Source organism: Pleuronectes platessa, chromosome 14 (genome assembly GCF_947347685.1).
Source record: "Pleuronectes platessa chromosome 14, fPlePla1.1, whole genome shotgun sequence".
In the NCBI taxonomy this organism is placed as follows: Eukaryota; Metazoa; Chordata; class Actinopteri; order Pleuronectiformes; family Pleuronectidae; genus Pleuronectes; species Pleuronectes platessa.
Window position 1 is genome coordinate 3,880,348 of NC_070639.1, and position 15,023 is coordinate 3,895,370.

The window sequence follows — 15,023 nt, forward strand, 5'->3', positions numbered from 1 at the left end:
TGTAATTATATCTGGATTATACTGGATTATACTGAACATATATCTGAATAATCTGATAAATCTATTTTGTGATATTCAGTTAACAGGTAGCAACAAGAACAGCTTCACCATTATTTGGATGCTGAAATAATAAAAGTCAATACAAACATTTGAGGTGTCCAGAGCGGTTCCCTAAGGGAACGATCCTTTCACATTGTAATGGATCTGATCAAATAATAGAGATCAAAATCTGATTCTTTCATAACTGTATGAAACTGCACTGTACTCTGAGCTCCTTGCCTTCAAGACAGCTGCACACGTCACAGCAGCTTCTCACGACATTAGCTGCTGTAAAATATGCACGTCTGAATGTGAAATATTGTTTGGGCACTGAGAGACTCCAAGTTCAGACTCTAAGGTTTGAAAAGTACGGAGCTACTAAACTCTGCTTTACTATCGCTGTTGAAAACATTATGCTAGCAGCTTCTCAGTTTCAGCCGGTGCTGAGTGGCACTTTCACAGGTTATGATGACAAGCGTCAACAGCAACACATCATTTGAGTTGCCGCTAATTAATGTTGATTCTTTGAGTAAATTGCTGATGGGCTTAACTGAGGAGGATTCACTCTGATACAACCATTTATTCAACCAAATATATATAACTTCAAATTAGAATAAACATTAAACATAAGACATTTTTTGACGTAAATTGGAAAGTTAACTTGCACATCTTTGCTGCAGTGTTAATTCTGGAAAATTTTCACACGTTTTCGAGCATGCACGCTGATACTGACATATCATATCAGACAGTTTTTATCAGCCGACAGATAAGCCGGTAGGGCTCTTTTATTTAAGCTCATTAACTTTCAGTATTTGGGTTAAAAAGCTCATAAAAAATAATAAGATTAAAAACTCTACATCTGTGCTCTTTTAATAAAAAAAAGCTATTTAATCAGCATTAAAGTAAAGTAAATATGTGTATCGGATTGGATATTGGCATGTACATCCAAAATGAACAACGTTCTCTGTTGGACGGACTTTGTTATGGTTAGACGTCTCTATGCATGCTTGCATGTGTATGCGTGTTCATCCTTCAGTGATCGATATTGAAGTGTGCTGTAATGCATTTTAAAAGGCTGAACACTAAAGCTGTCAGCCCTAGAGGGAGGATGATGGAAACCAGTTTGGAAACACCAGACAGCAAACTGTCCACACTCGTCTTCCCCAAGGATTTTTAGCTGAAAGCTCACTATATTCTTATATATGTCTCCCTTCCACAGTAAATATAATGTCCACAGTACAGATGCACATGGGCCTCGTGGTTTGTTTTGCTGTAGTGATTTGGAGAAGTGTCAAGGTGGAAAAGGACACGAGCGTAACTTTTGTTTCGTTGACAATTTAAGCGTAGTACATTTCACAACTCAGTGGTTACTGGTTGAATAGGACAGATTGTCAGAGTGAAGGTTGAATAACTTGATTCAGTAGGAGGAATACAAAATGAGGATATGATCCAGGAGGGACTCATTGCCGAAGCTCTCCCCCTTCGTGTTTGATGGTAATCTATGTATGATGTTGTCAATTTTATTGGGACATTTTTTATTATTTCTAATGAAAACCTATAGCTACAACCAGAATATGGGATTTAAAGGAGAACAGCATTGATTCCATTTTTATTTGTGTGAATTTTTTAGGCCTTATACAAATATAAATGAAGCCAAAGATCTGTCTCTCAATGTTTGTGTAACTTTCCAAGCAAAAGTTTCCCAAACGTGAGAATTACTTTTCCTTGTTTTACATTTAAGTAAATATCATAGGGTTCTGATTATTTAGTTACTGAGTTAGTGCTCCAGGGAAATTGTGATGGTTATTTTTAACAATAGAATATGCTGCATTAAATGAGACAATTAATCAGTAGTTACAGTCCTATTAAATAGCACTCAATGATTATAAGAATAAGCTTCATCTGTTAATATTGCATTATTCTTAACAAAGTTACAAAGGATCAAACAATATTTGAATAAAATAACAAAAAATCTACTCAGATCAATGTTTTTCTTAAAAGGGATTTAAAAGTAGTAACGGATGTCGATTGTCTAATAGCAATTTGTAAGAGTTTAGGGGCTCGTGCTAAAAACGCACATTAGTCTTTAGTTCATTTAGTTAATTGGGGGATGCAGGGAGTCCTGAATGATCCCTGTAACCTCCACTTTTCTTGCTTATGTTTTTTGCTCCAGAACAAATCTTTTTTTGTACACAAAGTTGCACACATATCTACTTATGTCTGAAGCACCTAACACAACGTAAAAGATCAACCGGCCGCTGGTAACATATGTTGCTTACCCTCTTAGCTACATAAGTGAAACGAGATAGAGTACCACTCTTCCTAACTCTTAAAATGCTCTGTAGTAATTCAAACAAGACAAGGATAACCTAGAGTCACTTAGGAAGCAAACTCTTGAACCTCTTTCTCTCAGCATGTTTACTTTCTTTAACAACCAACAATATGAGCCTTGTTTGCTCACAAGGTCTGGCTGCGTTTTCCCTGAGAGCAGCCTGTTCTCTCATCCCTGCCTCCAGATGAAAGCGGCAGAGGAAGATGATGATCATAAACTGTAACGTTTTATCGGTGAAGGCGGCTGGCTGTCTCCTCTGATGGGTCGTTTGGATCCTGTCCCTGCTTGATGACATCAGCAGCGGGATTGACAATAAAAGGCGATGGAGTTGGTTAAGGGCCTCAGTGCAGCCGGCGGGCGGGTCGCAAATCAGAGGAGGGGTTTATGATGATTAAGCAGAAACACACACAGTTACACACACGTACACACAAAGCCTGATCCACACCAGCTTAAAAGCAAGTCACATGTTCTCCCACCTGAGATGCAAATAAACGCACCCTTCGAATGTGTAGATGTTGTTGTCATTGGTAATGATGTGTCAATATTTTCTGTTGCCTGTTTTCCTTACCCTTAGAGGGATCTGTGAACTCTCGGCTTCATAAAGGTTGTCTGTGGTCATGGTTTCTGTACTAGCATTAGCTTGTCAGCTTACTGGAACGCAGCTGTTTTTTTTGTGCTGAGTAATAACTTGCAAGAAGGAGAACATGTGTTCTTCACGGCTACCAGAGGATACTCCATTATAAGAGCCATTTAAGGTGATGGGTCCTGTCTCATGTTCCAAGTTTGTTATTTTTAGTTAGTTTAGTTAGGTAAATGCTACCGTTAATGTCCGGTTATGCTTCTGTTTCTGTTATTCTGATTTGGAGCACTATAGGGTACTGATCTGTCCTTGGGGCTTGAGAATGAATAACAGTGAAGCTTTTGTTTGATGATCTTTTTGATCTTTTAATATGAAGGAACAAGTGTGAAAATGAGTATTAGTAAGTATTAAGTCTACCACAGTCTACATTCTTGCCTGGAGGAAAAGTGCGTCAAATGTACTTCATTTCAGCTTTAATAGACGTATTTCAAGAAAGTTTGATTCCAAAAATTCCTGGTAATACTGTTTTTGGACACTAGCCTTCAAATTTGTTTCCAGCCCATCAGAAAGTGTGTGTGTCGGTCTGTGTGTATGTGCGTGTATATGTTTGCCTGCAGCCTTAGCTTGGCCTGTATCTGTCCTCAGGAATTATTCTGTGAAGTTTTCCATCATTGTGTCATCATCTCTTGGCATCAGGCTTCTTTCTATCACTCTCTTTCTCTTTGATCCCTCTCTCTAATGTTTGCTCTCTTTCTATCGTATTCTTGCACTATCTCATAATGTCTCAATACCCAGGGCTATCCCAACATCTGACAGCACCATCCTCTCGCTCTCCCTGTCTCAGTCTGTGTTTGTCTCTTGTTTAACGCCACAGCTTGACCTCCAAGTCTTCTGTAAGATGTCCCACTGGCTGTTTAAGAATTCTGCAAACAGCAGCATGTGTTATTGCTCCCTATAAGTCTGTGAGACAGCAAGAATTTTCCATAGATCTGGTCTCTCTATAAAACTACTCAGCCCTGACAGATTGTGTTGATGAATCAGCCTGTGCCTGCCTCACATTGAAGTGCTGTTCTCTGTGGGTCTGCTCCACCTGACTGTCGGCTTCCTCTTTGAATATTTATTCCACAACTGTCTTAAGTAAAATTGTTAAAGTGGAAAGTTTTTCCAGGACTTTTCCAACAAAGTGGATCAAAATTGCACAGCAGTTTAAAAGGTTTTAAATTGGTAGCACCTTTTGATTCACAATTGTTTGCATGCTTGTGTTGGAAGGATGTGGTGTTTTGTTATTAAAACCAACACGGTGTGTTTTTATTTTTAGCTTCAAATAAAGGTCATTGTCCACAAGCTCATATAAGAACATAGATAGTATAGTAGTATAATAGCATTTATTTCACTGCCAGAACGCTTGTATGTAGCTATAGTCTATCATACAGGGACATTTGCGACATATATTATGGCCAATGTCACACAAGTACACACCTAGAGTCGTAGACAGCAGCTAGCTATAAGAAAAAGCCACCTTGGTGTTCTCAGTATGATCCCCATGGCAGAGCCAGCAAATAAACCAAAAAGGAGGAATCAAAGAATAGATAAATAGAAAGCGACAGAGTAAGAAACTGAACAAGGGTAAATATCAGACCATCTTTTACAGTTTTTTTCCATCAGCCTGTAAACAAATGCACGTGTGTACCACCGTCCATGAGGAGGCTCAAAAGGAGACTTGTATTTACGTCAGTGATAGATTATACCCCCCGCCTGCAGGCGGACCCCCAGTGTGTCCGTACAAGTAAAAAAGTAAAGGTTTTATCTCATGTTTTTTTATGAAGCAGATTGTCCCTGGTGTAAGCCTCGGTAACAAAGTTTTATATCTAAAAATGTTCTACTTCTTGAATGTTTGCGCAAACACGATGGAGCACTCAGTCTTCTGTCACTGTAACGATGTGGTAAAGTGTCGCAGCTCGTCCACAGAGGTTTTGGTGTCTGTTCACTTTGACAGTTGTGTCGACTGGGATTAAGACTTTCTTGAGCACAATGGTTCATTAATGTCATGTTTTCAACAGAAGTTGACTTCCATAATGGTTTGCAGTTCGTGCTTACAATATTTTGGTATATGTATATAGATAAAATCTAATGATTGCCATGTGAAATGAGGTATTTATTATTTTAGGTAACCCTTGAAGGGCAATTATTATGAAAATTTGTCTTAACCCTCTAAAAATTGACCTTCCGTGAAATAAACATGCTTCTATATTTAGAAATATATTGGATCAATATTCTGTTTGTCTAGCAAACGTTTGTCAACAACATGCAATATCTATGCATTTATTTAATTCACAATTTCAATATTTTAATTTTTCCTTATTTTTTATTGAATTACACAGAGTTTTAGCTCAGCTTGTACAGAATTTAGACATATGAAGCATTCGAAGATATTGCAGATAATCACATATCAATACCAATGTATTCCATTCAATATTTTCAATTTGTGTAGATTGTATGAAAATACTGAGAAAATTAAAAAAGATAATACATCAATTAAAGCAATTACTAACAATGGGTGCATTAAAATATTCCATTCTTGGTAAAAGCTGATTTATTGAAGTTTTAGTTTTTAACTTGTATTAGGAAAAAGTAAACTTGTTTATTCGTGTATTTGCTGTTTGCTTAGAATTACATTGTGAATTTTTTTCTTCTTTGCAGTATTACATCATTCATCCGACTGTTGTTATTACCTCTGTGCACAGCCACATATCCAGTTAGTGCAGCGGCATCATAACCTTAGTGTCTTTTCATCTTTTTGATTGGCAGACTGAGAAAAGAACAAGGGCTGCAGCAGAATTTCTCGGTCCTTCATGTGTCAGACGAGTGCAAGAACCTGTGTAATCTCAAAACGAACACATCCTCCCCTCCACATCACTCTGTATAAATTAGACGCCAGTCATGATAATAGAAATCCAACTCTGACTGTGTTCTTTTTTCTCTGCCGCTGCTCATTTGATGCAGTTTGACCTCCGAGCTTTTCTCGTAGACATCTTCGGGGTATTCTGCAACATTCACCTTACTGCAGCGCAGTGTAAAGGAAGGTTTTGCATATATTAGGCTGCCAGTCTCCCCCATTAATCTGTTCAGCTCTGACACTGTGCAGCCATCATTTAGCAATCGTCTGTCTCCTGTCATCTCACTCTGCCTTATTTTCCTTCGTCCTGCTATTTGTTTTGGTTGTTGGCAGTTGATTTATGCTTGTACTTGTCAGCAGTTTGAGGAGAATATTAAGCAGGCAAAGGGATGGACAGCTCAATATTCAAATATTTTTTTTAATTAAGGAGTGTTAGACTAACCCTTCTTTTCTCTGTTACCAGGTTTTCAAGCTTAAGGCGGTCCAGTTAGCCGAGAAGCTGCTCCCTGCCTTTAACACTCCCACAGGAATCCCCTGGGCCATGGTCAACCTGAAGAGGTCAGTGACACTGCAACTGAAAAACCATCAGCCCTACATTTGAGCTCTTATTTATTCCCTTTGTCAATCTCTACTGATGTCCTATATTAGCGTTTTATTTCATTGTACTTTGGAAGACACTGAGAATGTGTGTGTGTGATTGTGTTTGTTGTCTACGTCCGTCCATCCCCCACTTTACATAATCAATGACAGAAACAAGGAAATTAAATAAAATTGCTTTATTAATCTGCAGGCTACATTGTTGCTAAGCACCCGGGCTCAGTGTTTGCGTGTGTTGGATGAACATCCTGTTATATTCATTGGTCTATTGTTAGCGATATGGGTAGTACAAGAGAAGGCCTTGTTTTCTCAAGGTAGTTCTAATTCGTTAGACAGCCGACACTCAATGTTTTGCCTTAATCTCCCATCACACACCATATACATTTTCTCATAAGCCTTTGGGAATAATTGTAGACATAATATTAAATTCTTAAGACAAAACAGACAAGGGACACATCTTTATTTTTTCTGCTTGATAAGACATACAAAATGCTGCTTACACACACACACACACACACACACACACACACACACACACACACACACACACACACACACACAAGTCACAACCTATTAATGTTACCTGCACTCATGTAAAATGTAAGCAGTTCCAGATGCCTCCTGTGTCCCATATGGTTGTGTGTTATTGTAATTTAACCAACACAAACTCTTGTTCCGCCTCACACCTGTTGTACAAACTGAGATTGATCCAACTCTAGCTCTGCTGAGTTTTTAACTTGATTGAAAATCTTCTTACTACTTTTTATTTATTTTATTTATGAAGGTGAAGAGCACAGACTTGTAAAGCCTGTCATCCAAGGATTACAATTTATGATAATTTTGTTCTCTGGGCAAAGGTTAAAAATCACATTGTAAATACAGTGATAAAGATTTTATCTGGATCATCTTCCCTCTCTCTTTCTGTCATTTTTTTTTTTACATTTTTATTTCAACAATCTTTCACATTCGTCAACCCACTTGTTTCTTCTCTCTCTGTCTTCACCATCTTCTCCCCTCTCTTCACTACCTCTCCAGTGGCGTTGGTCGTAACTGGGGTTGGGCGTCAGCAGGAAGCAGCATCCTGGCTGAGTTTGGGACTCTTCATATGGAGTTTGTTCACCTCACGTATCTGACAGGGAACCCTGCCTACTACCAGAAGGTGATACTTTGTAATTACATTTATGAAAGACAATCTTTTGTTGTTTTGATTTAGATTAAAACTTTTGTGTCTGGTGATGATCACAGGTGATGCACATTCGGAAGCTGCTCGCCAAAATGGATCGACCCAACGGGCTCTACCCCAACTACCTGAACCCCCGTACGGGCCGCTGGGGTCAACGTGAGTTAACTTTTCTGTATAGACTCAAAGAAGCGTAAACAACAGGGCTTGCATTGAGACATTTCAGCCTCTGTGGCACTTAATCACTACTTTATGCTGTAGTGTTACTATGCTGCATCTAATGCCTTAAACTGTACATGTACATTTGTGCTGTTGCTTATAAATATAAATATGTTCGAGGTGTTGTGGGGATGCAATTACATTTTCAACTTTTAATTCAGAATACACTTGAATCCCTGGATCACTGATTTACGAGTAGAAAAGTTTAAAACAGTTATTTTCCAAATTATCAAAGTAATTGATCAATGATCAAATGATGTTAGTACTCACAAGTGCTATGATGAGAAACGGAAAGAATTAACTCTGAGGGGAGAAAAGAAGAGAAGTGCCGTCCAATGGTTCTACTTAAATGAGAACAAATTTACTCAAGTGGAAAAAGATGGAAGGCGGTGGGAACACGGTATTCCCAGTGTATTGATTACATCTTGGCCATCTGTCCAGGGAAATTACCATCTCACTTAGATAATCTAAACATGCACTGACATGCTGTACCTACTCTTAAATCTGTTGTTAATGCTTAAAGTAATTTTCGACAAACCGTATAATTGAAAACTGGCGAGACGTCAAATGTGTTGTCGGCTTACATGCAATAATTACGTATTTCACCCAGCGTAAGTGTCATCGTGGTCACTTTGAGGAAATACATGAAAAGAGAAGCAGAAAATATTTAGATCGGAATTATGGGAATGTTTCGAATTATCATTCATGCATATTAAATATTTCTTTGTTAATTTTCAAAATTTCAGCCGGAATAGTTTCAAACATTATAGGCATTTACTCAAATTCAAACCTATAGTTGATGCTGGAAGACAATGTGACATGAGGGTCAAGTTATATAAACAAATAAATTATCTTTCTGTGCTCATGCACGCGTTTCTTTTCCTTGATGCTGAATACTGTAATATTTGCTCATCCATCAGACATGACTATATGCTAAATACAAGTCTCCTTTTGAGATGAAATCTGTTTAAAGTTGCTTTGTGGTATTTTTTGTTGTCCAGTGAAGTGAATTGCGACAGCACCATAGTTGGTCTGTCTGATTTCGAAACATTCAAGTAAATGGGAAAAAGACAAAATATAAACATAGACTCTGCACAGAGAAGTTAATGAAACAGACAAAACAAATGGAGAGCGCTCATGGAAGGATGGACAAATGGAGAGGCTCATTAATGGACGGACAGGTGGTTGACAGTCTGACTGATGTACTTGTAAGTTCACAAACTTTGGGCCAAAGGCAGGAAAAAACAAATGGATGGAAGATGGAGGGAGGGCAGATTGATTGATGGATGGGATAGTCCATTAACAGATGAATAGTTAGCTGGCAAGCTGCCTGGTGTGGCAGGTGGTGACTGATATCTTCTGTATGTGTGTGAATGTGTGTCAGAGTCTTTATTTTATTAGAAAAATTTACTTTTTGTACATACGTATTTTTTTTCCTGCTTTAATTTGTCAAAGTCACCTCCTACTTATCTATTAAACTATTTGCATGCTTATTGTGGTCGTAGGCGATGACACACTAATGAGGTGCCTTCCAACCTTGTTGCCCGAACAAGCTGTTGATTACAACACGTGTTCAATTAGAGTTCATTGCTACTCCTTGACAAACCTCAGCCCTAATGAAGCAAACAATCTTAATGAAATCATATTTAGCTCTTGTATGTAACTTTGCTGGAAGGACAATAGAAAAATAAGGGTTCTGTCCACATTTTTCCATTTTCCAAAAAGAAGATATCTATTTATCCTCATTACAACACTGTCAAAGTTTTCAAACCTCTAGATGGCAGCAGGAGATTGGAACTTAATATGTGGTACTACTACTACATTTAATCCTCTTTTCTTTTCTTTTTTTTTAATGCCATTTAGCATTGATTAAAAGTTTTTATGATGTTTTAAGTTTTACAAGGACCCAACATCAGTTGTTATAGCTCTCCGGAAGTAGAAGTTAGTAAGACGTCACTTTTGGTCTATTTTATCTTTGGCATCAAGTTTTGTATTGAAAATGTGGGTCTTGTGAGTCCAACTGTGACGATGCCAAATGATCAAACGGTCAAGTGTTCATTTTACAAATCAAATCACAAGACAGCGCTCAAATCACAGCTAAAAAGTATATGGAATTTACATTTAATTCCTTCCTTGGTAATAACTAGTATAAGCAGTCAAGTTCAAATACCAAGGATATGAAGACTGATTCCCGAACAGATGTGTACTTGGATTTCAGATTGACTTGAATATTGATATTTGGGAATCTGTGCATGGTTAAATGTTCACAGTTAGAACTAGGTTGGCATCAAATAGAGAGCATATCTTCTCTAAGAGTTCCCCTTTGAATTCAATCCAGCCGCACCACATCAAAGATCCATGAATTGTTTTCTGGGAAACTGCTAAAAATGTCAATTTCAAGGGGGAAAAAAAGAAATCTGGATCATATTAAAAGTAGTATGGGTTCTTTCTTGTTCTATGTTCTATGAGCTGCTGTGGCAAGAAATATATTTGAATACCTGACCCCTCTACCCGCATGCACGCAGTCAAACTAAACAGTCAATGCTGATCAGTTCATCTGTGGTGCCTCCTCAAGGTGAGCCTGCAGATTTGTTATCAGTGAAGAGAAAGGCAGCTGCATGGTACAAACATGACAAACAGCCTTATCTGTGTCCGTTCTTTTGGCCTCTATGGTACAGAATTCAAAAGATGTCCACACTCCGCTTCTCTGATTCCTCGATGTCCTGATTGTCCGCTCATGACGGCTATGATTGCTATCGTCCTTCATTTTTGTAGCAAAACAACATAACAAAACTGGCTTACCTAACTGATAGGTCAATAGGTTAAGCAATTGTACAGGCTGATTGTGAGCGCCCTCTGCTTTTTCTTCGGTCAAACTACTTCAGACCATCTGCTGCGCTTCTAGTTTTTATAGTTTGAATTCAAACAGGTCATAACTGTTGGAATAAAAACTTTTCCCCCCACTTTGAATGAATGTTAGAGTAAAAAAATTACAGTCCTAGGTTATAAGGTATATCCGTGGGTGTATGTGTGAGAGTCGTGCATGCACCACTTGTTTTATGAACTTTTGATTTGTGAGAAGCTGTAACTGTTAGTTGAGGACTATATGTGAACATGTGCCTGCGTTGGAGACAATGTGTGAAATGTTTGAAAGGGTTGCAACATGATCCGACACATGTATCACCCTGTGTGTTCCTTGCTGCGGTGTGTAGGTGTAAAGACAGTAGTTAAGCCAGACTAATGAGGAATGAGGCTGAGCTCCTCCGTCTTAATTAGATCCGGCTGTGACTGACAGTCTTATTAACACACACTCCCCTGTCTTCCTATAATACTCTCCTCCACCCCACACACACATACATGCACTTTCCCCTCTCTCTTTTAAATGTACCCACCGGTACTCGTCTTCGCTCACAAATGCAGATACTCGAAAGTCCTTCCTTCATCACTAGAGTTCCACATAGTGAAATCTCTGAAAGAGAAAAAATAAAACTGTTCATATTGTGTTTTACAGAAATCCACATATCTTATATATAGTCTGGACAAGTTGAAGTCTGAAAAAATATTTTTCTCTCCCTTGTCTCCCAACAGCAGCCATTTAAGCAGAAACATACTATACATGTTGCAATCAGAAAGTACCTGATTTTAATTTTGGACGCGATCCCAGCGCTCCAGCCACACCAGGGGCTGTCTGGACGTCCTGTTGTGTGAGCCCGTCAAGCACCATCTGTGCCTCCTGTCAGATATCTTCCACTGAGTCAAAATGCCGACACTTCACCTTGAATTTCACTTTGGGTAAAACTAAGAAACCTGCCAGTTTTCAAGAGGCTATAAGTTTGAGCATCATGCATTACAATGGAACGCAAAGTTCCCATCATGCACTAGTTCAGTAAATTTTTGATGAATGTCAGTGACTTACAAGAGGGTCTGACCCTGGAGACAAATTCACCACTGTTGACCAGCACCCTCATGGTTTCACACATGACCAGATGTCCCTTCTTGGGTCTTGAACGGGCTCTTCAACTTCGAAGACATCGTTGTTTGGTCTCTGGGTCATAGTCGTAGACCATATTTCAGTGGCCTGATCAGACTGTGACTAAGGATGGATGACAAATTTCCACTATCCAAATAATAAGTCAACATATCCTAGGTAGGAACGCTGCCGTCTGTCAACATTGGGTGCCAGAGTCTATACAACCCTATCAGGGAATAGGGCCGTGCTCGACCAACATGACGTCTCACCCCATTTATATACTTTAACATACATCGTTTGATAAGAACTACTTTATATTATGGAAATCATATTCATGGCGTGTATTTTAACTTATTAGTTCTGTCGAATTTGGTGACCTTTGTTCATGACCTCTGCTACAGCCAGCCACTAGTCAAATCTTCCTTCATTGCATACGTCTATGGTGGATGTTGTTAATTCAAGTGTCTTGCAGCTGCATGGGTTTGTGTGCAATGTTGGAAGTTTTTGATCGCTTCTTGTTCAGTTAAAAAAAAAAACGTCAGGCTTAGTTTGCAGTAATAAATGTGACAAGGTTTGACCCTCAATGCCTTTCTATAGCCTGATGATCCAAATGTAAATGTTCAGTTTTTAGGATATATAAATACCCTATACTGCTAACTCTTGCTCATTTAAAGTATGTTGTATGTTGATCAATGATCACTGATTTGTGGCAGCTTTTCTGTTGATGTTTTTCTTGCTCTGGCACAGGAAAATTATCTTTATTCCTAATCCTATCTACAAAGCTTTCATTGGCTCAGTTGTTTTTCCAGCTGGGTAAACAGCCGGCAGTGAACCCAACAACAGATTTCTGATTTCCTGAAAACAGGAAATCAAGCGATTTTTGCATTATTTCTGTCTTTTTTTTAACATTTTTAATTAATTTCTCTACTGTCCAGTAAGTTTAATCAGTCATTAATTATGGAAGATTATATTTTATTCTTGGACATATTGACTGTTAATTATTATATATGTTTTCAAAAGTAAAGCTCATGTCCCACCCTGCAGAGTTATTAAATAATTATTTGTTGTGTGTCCAAATGATGGGTTTGATGTATGATTAAGAAAGTAGAGCCTTAGTCATATTTTTGTTATTCAATAAGTTGAATACTGTGTAGAAATAAAGAAACTCAATTACATTTGGATATTTTTGTTTTACCTCAGCAGCTTGTGCCCTTGGCTCAAAATGTTTGTGTGTTTGAACCTTTGTGATGACGTCTCTCTCAATGAGTATGTGTCTGAGGTTTAGTGTGCATTAGAAGCTTGCATTTGATTGACAGGTACTCCCCGTGATCTTTTCATTGGCAGGAAAAAGTGGAGGGGAAAGTGGGAGTGCGTGTGTGGGTGGATGCTTATTTTAAATATTGTGAGAGATGATCAGGAAAACAAAGATGTATATGCATAAAGGTAAAATCATCATATGGGTCATTTAACAAATTACTAATTAATATTTGAATCTGCGTCGTCTGGTAATTTTCCTCTTTACATTCAAACCCTCTGTGAGCTGTGGGCGGTGTTCCATCTTTCAACTGTTCTTTTAATGTGTTTTACTATTACTGATTTGTGTCTTGCGTTTCCTTCGCCACATCCGGGTTTTGTATTTTAATCTAGTAGTTTTGCTTCATTGGTGTATTTTCACCTATTTTAGTGCAAAAATTAATAGTTAAGTCAGAGGAGACATAAGTAAGAAAATATGAGATCAGTTCAACAACCAGTCTTGGAACCAGAGAGTGGTTATTACCAAGTGTGGTTATTTATGGCAGATCCATGTGGCACATTGACAGTGTGCAGGATGTTTGTCTCAGCCGTCACTTGTCTCTCTGCCCAAACTATTTAGTAAATATACACTGTTTAATGTGTGCAAACAACAATAATGTCCTAACATTAAGATCATAATAATTAAAACATACTCATTAAATCACACTACTTCATTAATAACATCTCATATATAAATTCAACTTAAGAGATGAGCTTTGGAAAGGAACATACAACAGTCTCAGTATCAATATGAAAATTTGCTAAAATATTGTATTATTATAAGTGTGGTATTTGCACAAAGTTTTTACCTTACCTGAGCTTTTAATTTTTCACTTGGCCTAAATCATGAACTGATACAATTATCGAGGTCTAAGTTAAATATGACAATTCAACATAAAATAGAATGACTGGTAAACTGAGAGATTGCAAATAAATAGCTGTTCAGAGAATGTTCACCAGGACGAACGCCACAAACAAGGTCTCTTTTCCAACCAAGGGAACAAAGGTGAAATGTTGCTGTAGTCGAACAAAAGAGTTTTTCTCTTTTTATCATAGCATGGAAGAGGACCAAAAAAGAACTGGTGACCTGCCAGAGGCTGGCCGAGCAGAGCGACATTTACCAGCATCCATTGAGGTGGTCTGGATGTTTCCCACTCAGGATAGAATAGTTTGTGTGCCATGTCCGAAACAGGGGAATTGTTGAAACGACAGTATTTATGCTACGTTGTTGGAAACATTTATTTTGTACATATGCATCATTAACTGCCAAATAAAACCCACAACACCCCAGAGGAAATCTGGGTCATCGTGACGGCTTCAGTGCTGCTGATGCTGAACAAACACCTGCTTATAATTCACGTGAAAAAATAACAGCACTAAATACCAGTACGCCCCTTTAAGTCCTAAAAATATTGAATCAGCAGCCACACAGGTTTGATACTGGCATCCGTATTGTACCTGTAGTTGGCTCTACCTATTCACACAACCCTAGAATAACACTATTAAAACTGATCTCAGATCATATCTCCATATCTAATCTAATATCTAAAAGCATTATCTCTCAATATGTGATTTAAAATGGGTTTATATAAAAAATTCTGTTATGTATACATTACATACCCATGTAATACCAGCAACTCTCAATTAATTTCTTCAATGGGTTCTGTCTTTGCATATTCCTTCATTTTAAAAGTTCCCTGATGAACAGTTGAAGCTGTGACCCTCAGTCAGTTCCACACTTCTCACAGGAGATCGTACCGACTCACCAAGGTTACATAGAACAGACGTTCAGGGTGAGGAGTGGGAATGAGAGAGGAGACATTCTCCATGTTCACACTCACTCAACAATCAAAGTCACTTTAATCAAGCTGCTAACTTAAGTTAATATGTTGCATAATTTTGCTTTAATTGTCTCTA

The 15,023-nt window shown here is 38.1% G+C and overlaps 1 protein-coding gene across 2 annotated transcripts in view; it reads left to right on the plus strand.

Moving 5' to 3' along the window:
• The window catches only part of man1a2 (mannosidase, alpha, class 1A, member 2), a 121,123-nt gene that overhangs the window by 83,901 nt on the left and 22,199 nt on the right, over positions 1-15,023 (plus strand). For both annotated transcript variants that reach the window (XM_053439603.1, XM_053439604.1), the window contains exons 7-9: positions 6,311-6,405; positions 7,480-7,603; positions 7,690-7,783. In XM_053439603.1, coding sequence (XP_053295578.1) covers positions 6,311-6,405; positions 7,480-7,603; positions 7,690-7,783 — 313 coding nt within the window. The remainder of the gene's footprint in view (positions 1-6,310; positions 6,406-7,479; positions 7,604-7,689; positions 7,784-15,023) is intronic.